Consider the following 19103-nt stretch of genomic DNA (forward strand, 5'->3'; position numbering starts at 1 on the left):
AATTTTCCACGCGATTACATGGATAACAGTATGTTCCCTCTTGGAATGTTATTCTTCTAAATCTATAGAGTATCTGCTATTCTTCTGTCCGGATTCTCGTCAACTTCTTCTAGAATTCTTTCTCCTTCGAGCTCTTCCGAATTCTTCTAAAAATACGAACTGATTTCGATCGTGCACAATCTGAAAAATTACCTTTTAGTATTCCAGAATCTTTTAATTGTTAATACTGAAAACATTACTGGTCGGTTATTCGCGATAAAGATTCGAAAAAGCTTTTCTAGACGATAAAGTCTCGTATTCTGTTATAGGCTGACAGCTGAATACATCCTAATGTCTCTAATCGAAAACCAATGATATTTGGACTCGTGTTTATCGAGATCTTTTTACTTGTTATTTTGGCACCAACTTGCTGACGCAGCCTACATGCACAGATCTTTTTACGCAAGCATTCCAGTATATCTCATATCGTAAACGCTGATAGATCGTAAACCTTGCGTTTATAGCGATTTTCATCGTTGTCCCCATCCAGTTTTCGCGATTTTTCATTCGGTAAGAAGATTCTACTCTCCTCGAAGACCCGCTCTACTTTCTTAGCCACGGAAAATTACACGGAGTTTTCCATCGTTTTCGTTCGGGACGTTTATCGAAGTCGTGGGACTAAAAGAAGTCGGAGATAAAGTCGACGATGCCTGAAGAAACTGCTATGAATACAAGCCTAAGTCAACAATTTATCACCAAGTTCGCTCTACGTTCCACTGCGAAAATACCATCGTGTCCCGCGAGAAACTATTGACCGGGATATTTGCCGCTGAAAATCGCGCGGGACGCTCCCGGAAGGATCAGCGCTTTTCAATGGTATCCGAATAAAAATTCAGCACTTTTCGTGGACGTCTCGATTCGATGGTCGCCCAAGGATGGAACGAGAGTTTTACAAACTGAAACTGCTATTTTTGGACGGTGCTTTTCGGGGACAAAAGATACTCGGTTCAGCGGCAGGATTAATGACTCGGTCGGTTCGTCACGCGTCAGGCTATCAGCTGACTAACGACGCGACACAGGAAACGTAAGAAGAGAATACATACTTACCTTTCACCTTTCGTTACCAGACTCTGACATTCTAGAATCTCTCTAAACTATGGTTCGCGTAATTTCCGATGTAGGATTACACGGTTCTAAGAATTAGTACAGAATAGAATATGAATATCGAATTTTATTTCTACACTTTTTTTTTAACAGTAGGTCGGTCGTACGATTGTGCATTTTTTATTTCGTATTTAATGTAAATCAATTTACATGCTGTTTTCATTTTTTTTTTCCTTTTAATTTTTATTTCTTGCCAATAGTTACGTATCAGACGTGCGTCTAGGGCAAGTAAAATCAAGCTCCGCTTTTGCACAGATTCCACAAGCGCGATATAAAAGAAGGTCTGTGGCGATATTCTTCAAAAATAAGGCGCGTCTGACGTTATTGAGATGCAGCGCGGAGGATAACTTTTTCCCGGAGAAAGGTGCGAGTTCACGGCGAGAATGTATAGAAAGAAGTTTCGTTCGGTTCCTTCGGGTCATATAAAACTTACCGCAACCACGCCCTTGAGTCTTTCACTTGGTTCGGATAAATATCCTTCCTGTTACCGGGGAAAATGAACTTTTGATCGCGCCGGAGTAATCACTCCGAAAGTGATCGCGTTTAAGAATGGTCTATTGTGTCGCAACAAAACCTCCTACTCCTCCTCTCCTCCTCTTTTTCCCACATAGAAACGTCAATTCGAACCAGAGATTAAATAAAGTTTCCATCATCCCTTAACTTAAACGGAACCGTGAAAAGTTCTTCTCCTGTCCCTTCGGATAGAAATTCAGAGCGTTGGTCTCCTCTGCTTGAGCCAACAAGAGGAGATGAGACGGAAGGTTACATAGGTTACTCATGGTTACGTAATCTCCGGCGTAAATCCGGACACGTTGCACTGAGCAGTAACTTCCGGTTTCGGTGGTGCCGCAGCCGCACACCAATTTGGACTCGTGCTACTGTGCATAAGTGATCCAACGATCGGATAAGTACACAAACTTGTCACTTATTGTGTAACTACGTTCTGTCAAGTAGTTTGTTACGATTTCCCCTTGCACGTCTCATCACGGTATCGTGTACTTTCTTCCTCGCTGATACGCCGGCACAAACCTCTCTCTTTTCGTTTCTCCCGCTTTCCATGTCCTCTTACCGTTTCGCTGCACTGGTGGAAGAAGACTCGTATCGTACAGTTACAAGGCTGCCCCTAAATCCTTCCGAGTGAACGGTGCCACCGTGAAGAACATACAGAAGCAACTTCTCTCCCTCACCGGTTCGTTCAACATGCTCGCTAAAGGGGGGCGAAAGCAGTATCTATCTACCTCTAGCTCGGTACCAGGCTGCCTGTGCAGCTTTCGAGATTTATTTATCGCGCGGCTCGGACCCTTGTCCCCTTCGACTATTCCTTATGGACCCCAGAAGCACTCCTTTCCACGGTTTTACCTCGGACGGTAGTTCGCCTACATAGCGGTTCAAGTGATAAACTCGCGAACCATCCCATCGAGTACCCATAATAGTTGGTACGAAAAATGAATGAATGGAGAATTCGCTGTGTTTCCTTTTTCTTTCTCTTCTTTTTTCTCTTTTTCTTTTTTTTTTTTTTTCTCTTAAAATATTCCATTCGTAGAAAGGTTTCGAAACCTAGTGCTAAGGTTTCTGCATGACGTGTCACGATTATAAATTACAATCGACGCTTATCCAAACGTCCAGAAGGTAGAAACGAGTTTCCAGATACTTTTCCTTTACCAGTCTCCGAAGGAAAAGATCGGTGAGTACAATACGTATGAGGCCAGTATAATACATCGAATCGGGACGAAATGCCTTTTCACAAGTTCTTTTGAGCTTTCAAAGCTCGGAACAATATCTGACTTGAGATTGGGGTCGCGGGAAGTCCCTCGGGTAAGAAGTGTTATCTACGTTTCCCCAAGCCCGAAACGAGACGCCCCGTCGACCACCATTCAACCCACCTTCAACCCCTTTTGCCGACCAAGCACTTACCCCTCCATTTTAATCACTACTTCTGATAGTCTCGTCGATTGGATCAGAGACCTTCTCGTACACTTGGTGTGCCTCTTCGATTTTCAAACGCTAAGCCATTCTAGTACGATCGCTACAGCTCGACTTTTAAGATCGTTCTACCGTTTCTTTTTTATCGTTGCTTTGTTCATTAAAAACGATCTCGAGCGAGACGAATATCCGGCACTAGATGATTGTCTTACGTTTTCTCTGGGTACTGTAAAACATCAAGCGATTACAATGGCTTAAGGAAATCTGCTTGTCGTCAGAGTTAATTAAACTTCTGTACCCTGGACAATAGGTTTATTATACGTACATACAACTGTTATACTCCTCTTCGGGGAGTATTCAACGTATAACAACATTGTTACCTGCGAGTATAGCTTTCTTGGTACTCAAGACGGCGTTGTTTCATTTAAGATGGAACTTGGGACAACGATCGTGGGACGTACACTCTCTGATGAAACGTAGCAACGAAACGTATGACATTCATTAGGAAATATATAATTTAATTGAAATTATTCGCCTGTGGACCGGAGCCCATTCTGTACGTACGAAACTACTATTCAGATAACAGATACATTTACTTCGCACGAAGCAATTTTAAAATCGAATGATCCGCTCCATGTTACTAAAGTTGTCGTTTCGTCTACTGTTTTGCAAGTGTCTACAAGTATTCGAGTATTTTCGTGAGCAATTGTATGTTTGAATATCTTCAATAACAATATAGAAAGTATTAAATTTTGTTAGATACTATAGAAAATATTGCTCTTGTTATTTTTACGTTCCAATTATACGAACAGTTCTGTTCTTCGTTACACGTTGAATCATGTATTATCTAACTTTTATCACGATCGAATAGGGATATTGGCTGAAGAAAAAAATGTCAATTATACGAATGATGTTGACACATCGAAATACATTTAGATTTTGCAACGAGGTGAGAACATCGAAGTTCGGGAGGCGCGTTCGTTTGAGAGTTTCTGAATGTTGGATATTAATAAGCAACGATAGGAAGTTCGTTGCTCCGTTTAGGGTAAACGTATCCATAGAAGCGCTTCGCAACCGAAGCTGTGAAAAGACCCTAAAGACCGTACTCCCGACCCGCTATTAAACCCTCGATCGTTCAAGTGCTAATTATTCGCTTGAGTCTAATGATGCCAATTAAAATTTTCCTGCGATGCCTTCGACCGGCGGGGAATTTCGCCTTGTTAGTTTCCTTCTTTTCCTCGCCTGGAACAACACTTCACCCAGAAACAATTACTTCCTCGAATTTATCATTTTTCTTCCTTTCTTCTGAATCTGCCTTATTAATTTCAACCACCACCTTCTATTTTTTCTGGTTCCTATGAAATCTAAGTTCGCTATTTACAGTATCATGGGTAGTAAACTAACTAAGTAATTCTATATATGTTTCTGTATTAATTAATAAAACAGCTCTTCATCTACATAGACCGTACTAATCTTACACTGAAATCTTGTCACACTTTATCTTAAATAAAAGGCGTAATTAACACATTAACTAATTTCAGTGATAATCATAATTAACATTTTATTTTGAATAGCATTGTATAGAGTATAGGGTAGAATGACTGTGGAAGATAATGAAATGGTGTTGGTTATTGTTATTGAAATTCTGTAAATGTAATATCATAGTGTGTATCTAAAGGTGCGTGAATGTACCTGCTGCCACGAATATATTATGTACAGTTTAGGGGTACGAGCAGGGCAATGGTGTCGACGTGGGGTAAAGGGTACAAGGAGGTGGAAGGGGCGGATTTGGTGATGTAGCAGCCTGAGATGTAACCGCAAGCTATGCATGGAATGTTCCTGCTCAAGTCGGTAGGTAGGGGGGTGCGAAAAGGGGTGGTTTGATCCCGGGCAGTGCCATCTTAATTAATTTCCTCTCAATCTAGATTCGCGCCGTCGAAGGATGCTCGCACGATGCGCTGTACAATCGTGCATACAATATTCTCTTGTACGGTCCTGGGCATGCATTCTAATTAGAGCTCAAGCAAATGGCGGCGTAACGGATCCACTTTCCTTCCAGTTTAAGACAGTACTCATCGATCTTGCATTATTTGTTAATAGAGAATTGTCGCAACGTCGAACGAAAATAATATAGTTTCAAGCCCTGACGCATTAAAATTACAAGGCAATAATTAGAAATTTAGAATTTATATTTTATTTACATATTAATAAATTTAGTAGAGGAATTTGTGTCATGAAGATAGTGAATTCATGTCATAAGGATAATGCACCCTTCTCATAAGATTTTATGTAATTTTAAATTTCATTCCTGTAACGTGTTATACTAAGGTTTATATATGAATTGTGAACTAAAAGTTTAGAATCACAATATGTTCCATAGATCCGAAGAATTTAAAAAGGGATGTCAATTTAGAATTCTGTCGTCTCAGGAAAATTCTGTAACCAAAAATGTATCGTAGTCGGAAGAAGTTCAATTCAGATTATATTAACGATAAAATCGCAAGGAAATTCAGTATAGGTATAACTATGAAAGTGATTTCAAACATTTAGCCAGTAGATTTATTTATTATAACATTTTTTATTCAAATTAAACACATTTGATTGTCTCACTCTTGTAACAATCTACATACCCACATGTATATGAGAAATGGTAATTTTAACGAATTTTCAAGGATCCATTACTAACACATCTGTTAGCAAGATGCAAGAAAATCAAATTTAAAGACAATGATGTTCGAAAATTGAAATTACTGTTTGAATCGTGAAATGGAAGGAAGGGAACCATAGGAGGAAAAAGAAACAAGGAAGGTCCTTAATAAGAAACGTCTCTAAACGACCATCTTGTACAAATCGGATTGGGCCCGAATGGTTAGAACGGATGACTAGTCGACCAATTGTCCCTCCGAAGTGGAAGTGCTGATATCCAGTCTTCAGTTGGGACGAGTACAGGTCAGATGGTCATCCGGAGATGTTATATTTTCCTGTAAGCCTGCCTGACCCTGACAATAAGAATTAATCGACAGCTCTTTTCTTCTATTCTCAAGGTTCATCGCCATTGTGCTTGCGAATCTAACAAATAATTTCCTCGTAACGTTTCTCCCTTGCGATCATTCCTCGAGCCGTAAAATCTTTGATCGAACGAAATCGTAATACGTAGAACCGTCGTAATTCATTGAATTCGCGATAACTTTGATCGTCACTCGACGTACATTATTTATTTCCTCTATGCGAAAATTTTACAATCTTCTACCGCTGGACTTTTATTACTTCGATAACAATTGCACCTTTCTCTCTATTTTATTTGAAAAGTGAGAGAGTGTCTTAACCACGGCAAGGGGGACGTAGCACAGTGTGAAAATTGATGTCTTTTAGTATAACGTCGTATAAAGTGTAATTCTTCGAACGAAAGAACGGACAGAGACGAATGGATGTAGGTCAGTGTCCTCGTTATTGTGACCGGTCTCGCCCCTCTATTTTTTCGATTCTCTTTTCTTGCTTTTGGCTTTTTTTAACCCCGACCCAAGTAGAACAATAACTATCACCGTCGAAAACGACAATCGTTATTTCGTTGGTTCTCGCTCCGTTTCCACTAGACAACCTTTTCCTCGTCGTCATGGTCCCATCGTTCTGCAGTTGCACCTGCTGGCATCGCGTATTAACTAACTTTGTTTCGCGGAATACAGTCGCAATACTCCGATATAACGAATATTTAGCGGTAGACGATAAAACATCGTGCCATATATTCGTGTCTATCACTTCTGACCGAAGAAAAAAAAGACGAAAATGTGATGAGAAAACACCAGGGGGGACGAATGTAAATGTTTTCGCAAATTAATCGCAAATACGCGGTGTTGATTGTTTTTAAAGTACATTGTGTTTACTGAATACCGATTGTTTAACAAACAAATGCAGAAGCATTCAATATTATTCGGGACTTATGGAGTCCAGAAAATTATTATTTGTACCGGTTTCGGTTGTTTATATCCGACCATTGTTCGATCCGTTAATTATTCAGAATATCGTGAATTTATTATGTACACGGTACACGATATTGTTATAACTTTATGACAGGAAAATAGGAGTAGGGAGAGTTCGCTGCTCTCATACGTTTTAGAGATAGTAAGCTATTGAGTTAACTATCCTCGCCCATGGGATCAAGCAGCGGCACGTTAGGGGAAGTTATAAGTCTTTAAACTTTAATTTTAAGTTGAACTCCCGGCGGAAAGTTAGTTTAGTTCCAGCTTACTTATACTTTTGCGGCCGAGTTTTGAAACCTTAAGAACCTTCAAGATTTTACAATAAACTTCGAATGGTTTATACCCACAGCACTGAGAACGCAAAAGTACAGTGAAACATATGTAGCGCACTTTACGTATGCTTTTACAACGCTTACTTGTGTCGTGTTATGTTTCGTTCTGCCTTCGTTTTATCATAGCGAAGATTACGAGTCGAGTTATTCTAAATGAAAATTCTATGGTGTTCAATTAGGTAATTAATTTGGAATTATTAGGTAATTAACAAATTGATAAACGTACAGCTTCTAAAGAGTATTTAATATTTCTTCGTCAAATCGATCCTGATTAATTAAGCTAATCATTTATACAAGCTGATTATCGTGTTTATCACACCGATTGCTGATCGGCCATTGAAACTATTATTATATTAACTTTCGACAAAATCTGCTTGTAAAATATTCGAATTCAGAGACTCGTTAATAGAGTGCGGACATTCGTACGAGCTCGTATTTCGACGGAGTAAATAAATAAATTTATGAATACGATCAAGTATTGTAAATGGCAGCTGGTATTCAAATTTATACGAATCATACATATGCGAATCATTATATAGTATTTTTGCACGAATATCCTCAATTAGTTCTATCGTTTGTCTTCTAAACGATACCATTCAATAATTCGTCGTCGATAAACTTTCGCAAAACCAACAAACAACAGTCCTGTTCGATATTTATTTCTTTTAATTTTTTTTACGACGCGTTTATAACCAAACTTTATCTCACAAATTTGATTGTTTTAACTTGTAGATTGTGCTCTTACATTTCAGCCGGGAAACTAGGAAATGATACGTGCAATTGATAGTTAATAATCTTCCATAATATTGGTTTCTTCAAATTGAGTTCTTCGAATTCAAAATTGAGTACTTCTTTCGATATAAATAATATTAGAAAAAAAGATTAGTGTAGGGTGATGTATGTGGTATCTCCGCCACTGTTACCACCCCGTGGCCGATAAGGGTGGTGGACACGGCATAGTGGGGCGCGGGGGTGACGATTCCGCTTTGGCCCGAGTCGCGGCGACGCTAGCGCCGCGCCGGAGGCTCCAGTCCGAGCCCAGCATCACTCGTGGTGGTTTCGCGCGCGCATCCCCCGCCAAGGTGCGACTACTTTTCGAGGAAAGGGAAAGAGATTCCGTCCTGGCGATTCCGCCACGCTTCCAACCCCTTTTTCACGCGACACCCCGAAACACGCCGCGAAACAATCGACCGATTGTGTCATCAAAAAGACGAGCAAAATACGAGAAGAAAAGAAAAGAAGAGGGAAAGAAATCTCAGCGCATTGTTTCCGACGTGCTATGATCACCAGACGAAAGAAGGATCCAGCGAACGTGAGTGGACACCGTGAAGCAGCACGATCGTCGAACATGTGAAGAAGATGGAAAAATCAGCGGCAAAAGGATACGAATCCTCGAGGAGGAATATAAAGTCAAAACTACGGGAGAAAATATCTGCGTTCCCGAGGGAATCAACGAAACGTGTTGAAGAAAAAACGCGAGTGATTGTTTTCGAGACTCGAATGCGGTCAATTGCCACGACTTTGTAAACACAAGTATCAACGCGGGTTTTGTTTATCCCTCGTTCATTGGTGAGTCTTCTAGCCATTCGTGTTCAGTGGCCTGGAATCGAGAAATCTCTGGAATCTTCGTGTTTATTCGCGCTCACGTTCCGTAAAGTAGCGCCTAGTAAGTGGAAACAGTCGCTGAGATACAGACAAAGAGAGTCAGAGGACAAGGGACATTGGCAAAAATCGTTCCACAGGACGCGCATCCTCGTGCGTGATTTTACTCGTCGTTTCTCCAAGTGTGTGCGCGTTTCTTATCGAACTGTTCGTCTTAATGGAAGCTAGTACGATCTTAGCCGCGTAGTTGGACGGACCGACGAATCGTTGGTCGTTGAATATTCACCGTGGACGAGGGTGGACGATCCACGAGCGGAAAGTTCTCACCTCGCATCGTCGCTTATAATCACGTTATATGAATGCACGACACGCCGTTCCGGCTTCGTAGCGGCGCATCATGCTCGGCTGCTTGAATGTACCAGTGCAAGTGCGAGATCCGTGGTATCGACCCGTCGATCGCCGATAAATAAATCGGGCCCCGTGTTTCGCGTAACGTGTTCCGCGGAAGGTGATAAAGGGGAGAAACATATAGAGGAAGGAGAGAAATTTTGCGTCAGAGTGAGAGAGCAAAAGTATCGAGGGAAGAAAAGAGGAACGAAATTAAAGTGCGCGCGGGTTGGTTACTGGGGCGCGAATGATTTGTAGGTCGGATATTTCGAAAATTGCGATCGCCAGCTGTCGGAGGAAATGTTTCACCGAATGATGGCCAGATCGTTAGATCGATCGGCAATCGAAAGTTTTCCTTCCTTGTAAGCTCCTACTACCCTGTACTTTCTTCCCTTTTGTGTCTCCACCAGTTTCTACCTTAAGCTTTCTGCGAATTGCGAGCTTAATTACAAGTGCCGCGGCTGAGAAATATTACAGGTTTCGTCTTTCCATGGAATAAGAATAACAGTGTCGTTGCAAATCCCTTCGAGGTTGCTCGATCGAATATTCTTCGCGTAATCGTATGTCGTTATTCGTTCGGTCACGCGATAGAATGGCTAGTAGCTGGTGAAGCTCGAAAAATTTATCCTGAAAGCTTGTGAAAGTGCGTGCGTATTATTATTAGAACGGTTTTCTACCAAGTGACGAACGTACATAGAGAAAGGTGTTGGAGGGCCGATCGAGGATTTCGGAGTGTGTAACCACGGAGTTTCTGTCGTTCCACGAGTTCCATTCGCAATCGTGACGCTTGATTTCGTAGCATTGTCCGGCTCCCTGCACGCGGTCCAGTGCATCAAAGGCGAGGATCGCTTTCGTGTACACGGCAACGAACCAACAAAGGAAATACGATTTATTTAGAGGTGAGCTTCCAATCACAATGCGATCGTCTTTCTCTACTTTCTTTTTTTAATCACGTACACATCGAGGGGAATTATCCTTTTTACAATTTTCATTGAAATTTGATAAAACACTATCCGATATTCTGCTAACTTTATACGCTGAATTTCGTGGCAGTATCAACGGTTAGGTTTCAGGTCACGTGAAACGAACTTCCGACATTGTCTCGTAGCTGCGCACTTCGTTTCGGTGCGTCTGTTCGCGATGCAGCAAGTTTTGTTAGTCGAATCTTCCGAGAGCAAGTGTTCTAACTAGGTTGAATTAGGGTTTAATAACTTGCGAGCTAGAGCGTGGTGGCCGGGGGAGGATTTAACTGAAAGAGTAATTAAAACGCGTCCTCGAGTTTCATCTAGATTAACGCGTAAAAATATTATAGAACGATGAGGAGTAGTTTCAGCTGAAGTAGAATATTCGAGGGTGAAATATTGTTTCGAATGTAATAGATTTCGATGATCGAGGGAAGTCGAGTGGTAGGGAGAGGAACAAACTTCTCTGAGATCTTTATTAAAATTTCAGTCGGTCTTCTTTCCCGATAAAGTTTACCGATACTCTAACTGGCATTAGGTCCTCGAAGGTTGCTTTTCACGGGACGTTATTAGTTTTCTCAGACAATGCCCCGTTAAATTTATTCCCACCACGCCGCGGGTTCGGATACTTTGATACTTTAATCATCTTTCCTCGCATGCACCATCACGATTTATAAGTTCTAATCTCCGTAAGTGAGAATGAAACGAAAAGGACATTAAACTTTGCCCTTTCGCCTCGCCAGACTTTAATCTAGGTTTAACAAAGGCAAACGATATTTAAAAGAGGATAAAAGACACGAGAATAGGATATCGTTGGGTGATATATCCCATGTTAAACAAAAGTATAGAATGAACAGGGAAAGCTGTTGGTGAAACGTTTGACAAATATTTACGAACCGTTCGCATGAGGAAATCGCGTCGACATCATCTACAAAATTTATCGAAACAGTAACTTCGTGCTTGGCCAAGAATGCAGAGAGCGTGCCACCGAGTGTCTCTGTCGTAAAATGTTTACGATATTTTACGAACGTGGACCGACGTTCGAATCGAACGACTAAACAGCAGATAATTTTGTTATCCAATCGATTCGAAAGATTTCTGTCGTGTTAAACGACAATAGAATATATGAAACTTCGTCCGAATGCAATCATAGATAATTTTAATGGGCAATTTGTCTTCTTTTTACCGCGTCGAGTAATTGCCTCGCAAGAATTTAATGACATTTCCAGCTTACTTCTTCTATGAAATCGTAACGAATGGTCAAGAGAAAGGTTAATCCCTCGAATCGAAATCGTGGATTAATTTCTCATGAAAGAACGTTGACTTTGCAACTGGGAAATAGTCCATGCAGCGTACTTAATCCGTCCTCGTTGCTCGCTTATTATCACTGTTACGCGAAAAATTCGTGGAAATAAACGCGCGTGCTCGATTAAGCGAATCCAATCAAATTCAATACCGTCCTGCGAGAAATCTGATCATTTTTTAATATCATTCCATTCGCCGCATTTCGCCCGTTCTCCAATGGCAACAGCAGCAGGCGGTGCCGCTTACACGCACTGTCAAGCGATATTTTTCGAAAACAACTGCCGCTGCTACGGTAAACAGGATTTTAGTTTCAATTTATTTAATAATCCCTTCGAAAACACAATTACTCGTTCGCGTTTCCGCTATATTTCTCGGATAATTTTCGAAACAGTCGTTCGATCACCACAGTGAAGTGGAAATAAATTTCCTAACTGATAATGAATACCGACAAATAATCCCTTTTACATGGAATTATTCTTGTTACGCGGACTATTCGAGTGGAATTCGGTACTCGTTTGAAGGAATACTCAATGCCCTATTAAAACTACTAAGCCACACGTTCCACCAGCTTTTCGTTCATTACGCGTTTATTGCTTTTCTAACGCTATACACCGTCTTATACTATTCTCACGCTACATACACTACCATCCATAAGTATTCGTATACTTCCATGTTATCGCAATTACTTGAAATAAAACTGTTTGAACTGATTTTGACATCTAATCTTATTTAATATAATTGCTAGATATCAATGAAAAGAGTAGTTAATATTAATTGGTAGAAATAAAAAGAACAATGATTGAACAATGAATGAAAGTTGATCCTGCAATAGATATCTCAATTCATTGATTTTAAGTATCTCCAAATTACATTTATTCAGATTGAAATAAATATTTCTACAAATTTGTATAGATTTTGTAAAGTGTTAATTCATTCATTATAAATATACAGCTAGATGCATTCAACTTAAATTAAAATTTAATACATTTGATCGCAGTAGGAAGTAAAAATTTAATAGCAGAGGGAATTTGTAAATAAGACAAATATATACATTTTTTTGATCAAATTCCACCAAGTGTCCAGATCCTTATGGACAGTTGGTGGTGTATGTATAGTCGGGAGATTTCTCAAAAAGATGGAAAAGCAAAAATGTTATCGAAATTCTGACAGTCGATGTAAAACGAAATTGTTCGCTTTTCGAAAATCGAAGCTTCGAAACGAGCAGAATTGACGCGTGTGGGTGGTTGGGGGACGGAGAATCGAGTATAATGGGTGAATCTAGCGCGAAACTCAAATGATTGATGGAAGAACGAAGGGGCGTGCAACGTGAACAGGGCGCGAGGAAACAGTTCGACGAACAAAAGGGTTGAGAGGAAGTAGTTATGCTTGTGTACCGAGCATGGTCGACACCTGGGATGCTCGAACGCAGTTAACTCGAATGCTTCTCGTAATAGCGATAGTACTGGAAGTCATCAATCGAATATTCCCGTTTAGTGACTTCTCTTGTCTTTCCTGCTGACAGGTATTTGTCATACGTTCGACTTGTCTCGAGAAATTTCTAGCTTATTCCATCGCTGTCAGCGTCGAGTTTCTTCCTCTGTATTTTTCATGAAATTCGGAATTAAAGCTGCTATTTAGTACTAATGCAACGGAAAATGTAATTAGAATCTCTAAAAGATGAATATATCTCTCTGCAAAAGCGTAATGTCAGTGTAATTTAGAAAGCTTTTACCACTTGAACTATCAAAGGAGACATGGCTACTAATTTGTAGCTTTTCATAGGAATTTTATAGATTTGCAACAGAGTATTTTTGAGGGCTTGTGAAATGTAAATTCGTTTTGGTAAAATATGAATATGAATACAAGCTTGTTCTCATCAGTTTATACATCGCGTATTGGAGCAATTAGAGGAACATTTTCTATGTCATTTTCACTTTTATGTCAATTGCTTATGTTTCTGTTTTTTTTTCTTTTTTTTTTTTGCTTTTTCTTGATGACTTTCCTGAAGTCAATTTTTATTATACCGTCATATGAACGAATCTATGAAGTTGTCCGTAATGGTCTTCAGCACTGTATAATATAAAAAGGAAAACAAGCTTTTATTTATATACTTCATGAATACTCAAGTAACTTAATCTTTACAAATCTCTAGAAATTTATTGTTATATTTTTTCATATATCCTGCCATTTTCATTTGTCCGATACAAGCTTCATACTTCTATTGTTCAGTGGTTCGAATGTTAATCTGAATTTACAGGTTTTATATCGCTGCCATTTGCGTGATAGAGACACGTATCACCGAGAGAATGCTGGAAAATCCAAATCATGATCGTGTTCCATAAAAGTTTGTCGCATTCTCACGAATTTATTTTTCTTCCCAATTCCCGAGAAACGTTCTTAAAAGTTTTCACTCGTGATCTTGATATATTCCCGCGTTAAATTCGAATCGTACCGCGTTTTCAGCGCGCGTCTGACTTGGCAATTATTCTATTTCGAGATCCAGTCGCGGCCGCATCAGATAAAACGTATCTTCGCTAGTGATCTAGAAACGAACCAACGATATCAACGTGGAATAATTTTCCCACGTAATAAATTCATGATATCGCGGCTATTTGTATCAATAACGATGCGTCATAATATATCACGGATCGCGATCCTCCGTTAGGACATCGCTGATAAGGCATCTTACGCTACATTCCAATAGTGTGCACCTTTACACCCAGTTTCAATTAACTTTGCATACCGATTGAATTATTGCCTATAATATCTAGAATTCGAATGTTTATGCAAATTCAAGCTTGTTTGGATATAAAATATAAAAAAATACAACCTAGAGAGAAATTTATTTTATTCTTCGTGTATTGTAACAGATCCTTTGGATATTTTGTATGTTTTGTATATTATGTGAATTTTAAACACTTTAGTATGTTAACAAATTAAAGTATACTTCTAAATTTTTGTTTTGTAATCGATATTATAAAACATGATCTATATATTGACTTATTGTCAAGTGAAGATTAACACGTTCTGGAGCTTCGTCATGAAGTATGTAACACAAAGATTCTTAACGTTTTAAGAAAATGTTGGTGCATACAATTGAAACAATGAATCATATACAGGGTGGTTGGTAACTGGTGGTACAAGCGGAAAGAGGGTGATTCCACGCGAAAAAGGAAGTCGAAAACATAGAATAAAAAATTTTCGTTTGAGGCTTTGTTTTCGAGAAAATCGACTTTGAATTTTCGCTCAGTACGCATGCGGTACGTTATAACGGATCTCACTGTAGATCGTTGTCTCGATGGAAAAATTAAAAAAAAAAGAAAAAAATAAAAAAAAAATGTTTATTCTATATTTTCGACTTCTTTTTTCGCGTAGAATCACCCCCTTTCCGCTTGTAGCACCAGTTACCAACCACCCTGTATATCTCTTATGTTTTTCTTAATTTAAAAAATTGTCTTGCTATAGAAAAATATAATTATATCAGCAATGGACGAAAGAATGTGGCGTTAAAAATACCAGAATATTATTTTGTTTTCTCGGAGGAAGATAAAAATATGGACAAGGTTTTTTTTATCATGAGCTTTCAGTCAACCGTGAAATATTGAAATTCTCTACATATTCCAACTCCCCTTTACACTCTGCTTAAAATAATATTACTCATTCTTTTATTAATATTAATTTGTATATATATATTTTTTTTTAAATATATTCAGAAACATTATATATACAATATTTATTCAATATCTTTAATTTATATTCTCCGTATTATGAATACTTTTTCATATTCATAATATCAAACATTTGTAATCATACACTGCAATACTAGTAAGTGATACGAAATTTAATGTACTTCAATTTAATTAATTGAAAGATAAATGGTGCAAATAAACACAATAGTATGCAAAAGCTTTTCCATCTACCGTATATGATGAATTATCGATGTTGAGGTAAAAAGTACAGAATAATCGCATGAGAATACTACTAAACGATACGAAATTTATTCACACCCAATACTATGCAAATCATTTTTTCACCCACCGAATATAACAAATTCTCGTTGAAATAGAAAAGACAATCTTCCGATTCAAACGTGATTGGTATTTAACACGTGTAAAAAAGCAGTGGATATCGAGGGTGCAAAAGCCATGGAATCGTCGTCGGAATATGTAATCCCGTTTCCGTTCAATATTCAAGAAGCCGGCTGCGCCACAAACGGGTCAAACTAATCACTCATGGGCTCACGCGGCCATAACGATTCTATACGTTTCAGAGCAAAGGACGATTAGCAGATTTGTCATGCGACCAGGATATTCGGGGCCTCACGAATACCCCATTAGTGATCTCGGCCAGACAATAGCCCTTATGCAAAGACGGAGGCAGACTCTGCTAAGTGAACGCCGGCCTCTGATCAATGGGAATCCTATATTTCGCGGGGGGGAAACAGTACGTCATCCTGTGCAACTCTGTCCGTGACATCGTCCTTTTCACTGTGAAATGGATTAATGCACGACACGCGGGACTGATGTTACCGCGCTTGCAACAAGGGCCACGTTACAACGTGTACTATTAACGGAGCGGCACTAGACGCCACGAATTTATGGCTGTCTCGAAAAATGTTGTCGAGAGTCGTTGGTTAATTGTTCAAGGCTCGCGCGAGTGCACCTGGAATTATTTAAAACGGCCTGTTACACCCTGGTTAACGAGATTCAAGTGACACCGTTGTCGTTTTACCGGTTTACATTTTATTATTGCGAAACTATGAGTTTGTAAACAGTTGTAGGACGATGTTTTATGAGACTGGTTAGAAGTGTGGTATGGTTACAGTGGCTACAGAAAGTATTTACGATCGCCATTGTATTTATTATTACGCTTAAACGCTGATTAGCTAGGCCCAGTCAGTGGGTAATACTTTCATACGACTAGAAAGATTTGATACTATAAAAACGCCCTGTTACACCTTTGTTAACGAGATTCATGCGTGATGATAGCCATTGTCGTTTCAGCGGTTTGTATTTTATTATCGCGCAGCTATGAATTTGTAAACGGTCGTAGGACGATGTTTTATGAGACTGGTTAAGAGAGTGGTGTAGTTACAGTGTCTACAAAAAGTATTTACATGGCGTTATATTTATTATTGCATTTACAGTCACGAACAAAAGTATTGGCACAGCTTGGTTTGAATCATATAGCTACAAATAAATCAAATAAAGAACATGATGTATGTTCGGTTAATTTTTATATGAATAGTAGTTGTGGGATTCATATTTTTACAAGACTCTACATATTGCGTTTGAATTGTTTCCGTAACAAGGAATAATGATAAAATGTAGAGTAACAGGTATTTTTGTTGAAACAGAATAGTGGCACATTTGTAATTCTGTAGTACAATATGAAGTGAAATATTTTCCATGTCGTCCTTTACTTTTTATTATTGTCTTTAAAAAGTGTCCTGAAAAAGTTATTTCTTCTGCAACATAATCCAAAGCAAACTTTAATCTTTCCTTCTGATTAATTTTACTTATTGTTGCCTTTCCCCTTGCAACTTGGGATTGGTATCATCTGATATCTTTCAATACTTGGCTTATAAGATGAACATCTTTATTAAGGTCTTCGTTAATTGTTTGCTGAGATCTCTGAGGAAGAGGTAATGGGATCATTTGCCACAATATTAATAATATTCTTTTTCTTTTTTTGCTTGGTAAACTTCTCTGAACAATCAGATTACGAAGCATTTATTACATTATCTGCGTTAAAATCGTTTAATTACACTTTTAATGGTGAAACGACTTCTTTCCATTATATTCTCATTTACTTCTTTTACAAAATTTATTATTATTCTTTGCTATTAGTATTATTATTTACTTTGTAGATCATAATGTTTTCTTTTAGAAATACGTAACTGAATAGAAAACAAATGAATGTCATTCAAACGCACTGAGCTCGCAGGTACGAAAGAATATACCAACATTCTAAAAATTCCTAGGATAAGTTTAACCGATATTTTTGTTTCTATGAAAACAACTGTTATTGTACATTTCATTATTACTCGTTGTTATGTAAACAATTAAATCGCAATATATAATCTTCCGAAAATATAAACCGAATAATTACTATTTATATAAAAATTAACCGAATATTGTGTTCTTTGTTCGATTTATTTGTAGCTATATAATTAAAGCCAAACTGTGCCAATACTTTTGCTCGTGACCGTATACATCGATTAGCTAGGTGCAATCATTCGCTAATACTTTCAAACGACTAGAAAAAATTGGTACTATGAAAATAAAACGTAGAGCGTAGTAAAACGTAGTAGGTGATTGTTTAGGTTTGTTAATTCGTAAGATAACTCACAAGGGTTAGAATGTAATACGTTCATCGTGGATCCGATTTTCAAGTTTTTAAAATACAGTACCTTTCTTCATAAAACTTGATGTGTCAGAAGTAACAAGGGGGAAACGTTATAGTGAAATCCAAGTCCAAGTCTGTTGATCCGATCATGATTAATGATACTTAGTGGTTAAAAGGGCGTATTTTAATATGGCATAGTTGGAAAGGGGAACAATCAATTTAATTCAAAGATATAAAACTTTCGGGTGATAAATCCATCAAGTTTCGTAAAAAAAAAAGAACGCTAACGACATACATAATCTAATAACCAATATTTTAAACATCTATATTTTTCCAGAGAATTTAATTCCATTGATTTACTATCTTCGATGGCAATATTTTTCAAGAGAATTCCACAGACAAGCCCATTGACAGTTTTCATTAATCTATATTTAATTAACGAGATAATAGATTTTAAAATTGCTTTCATATAAAATCAGAAAATCTGACTTATCGTATCTTTCTCCTGCGTCCTCGTACGTAAAATATTGTGTGTAAAATATTCTTCCGCAATTTCGTACCTTTGGTTATCTAAAGATTATAATCTAAAGCTATGTACTTATTTGCCATTTCATATGCACGTCGTACACAGTGAACTTTGTTTTTAGCATGCTGCGTTAATTTTTACCTCTTACGCACTTCTAGCCTCTTAGAAAGTAGTACACGTCAAAGGCTAAACCTTAAGTCACGTTTATCCCAACTTCTTACGAGAATCAGTTATATGGGCCGTAAAAAGACGAACAGCGAACAATAAAAAGGAATTCTGCTCTTCTTTTGTAATGTCTGCACGTTTTCGATGTCTTATCGTTTTATCACTGACGAAATCGTCGAAATTAGATCACGTGTCGGCACGCACATCGACTGTAGCATATTTACTAATCCGTAATATTCGGTGTTACGATGGAAAAATGCCGCTAATGGTTATCGGCTCTGATATACGGCGTAAGAGTATAATAAACCAGATATATTTGACAGGGTTACGAGCGCGCGAGGGAAGCATGGAAAATGTGTTGCATTGCGCTTTTGCTACATACGCCGGCCATAGCTGCCTATATATCGTGTAAGAAATCGCGCGACTTACGCGA

At 38.5% G+C, this 19103-nt stretch overlaps 1 protein-coding gene across 5 annotated transcripts in view; it reads left to right on the forward strand.

Annotated features, from left to right (window-relative positions):
* Positions 1-8390: 8390 nt before the first annotated feature.
* The window catches only part of LOC117216634 (basement membrane-specific heparan sulfate proteoglycan core protein-like), a 175815-nt gene continuing 165102 nt past the window's right edge, over positions 8391-19103 (forward strand). For 4 of the 5 annotated variants that reach the window (XM_033463510.1, XM_033463511.1, XM_033463513.1 and 1 more), the window contains exon 1: positions 17519-17577. In XM_033463510.1, the coding sequence (XP_033319401.1) occupies positions 17550-17577 (28 nt within the window). In that variant the 5' untranslated portion in view covers positions 17519-17549. Of the gene's footprint in view, positions 10264-17518; positions 17578-19103 lie in introns of those variants that run through there. The other variant, XM_033463512.1, reaches the window with a different exon arrangement.

The sequence above is a fragment of the Bombus bifarius genome, unplaced genomic scaffold (assembly GCF_011952205.1).
Source record: "Bombus bifarius isolate JDL3187 unplaced genomic scaffold, Bbif_JDL3187 scf7180000010271, whole genome shotgun sequence".
In the NCBI taxonomy this organism is placed as follows: Eukaryota; Metazoa; Arthropoda; class Insecta; order Hymenoptera; family Apidae; genus Bombus; species Bombus bifarius.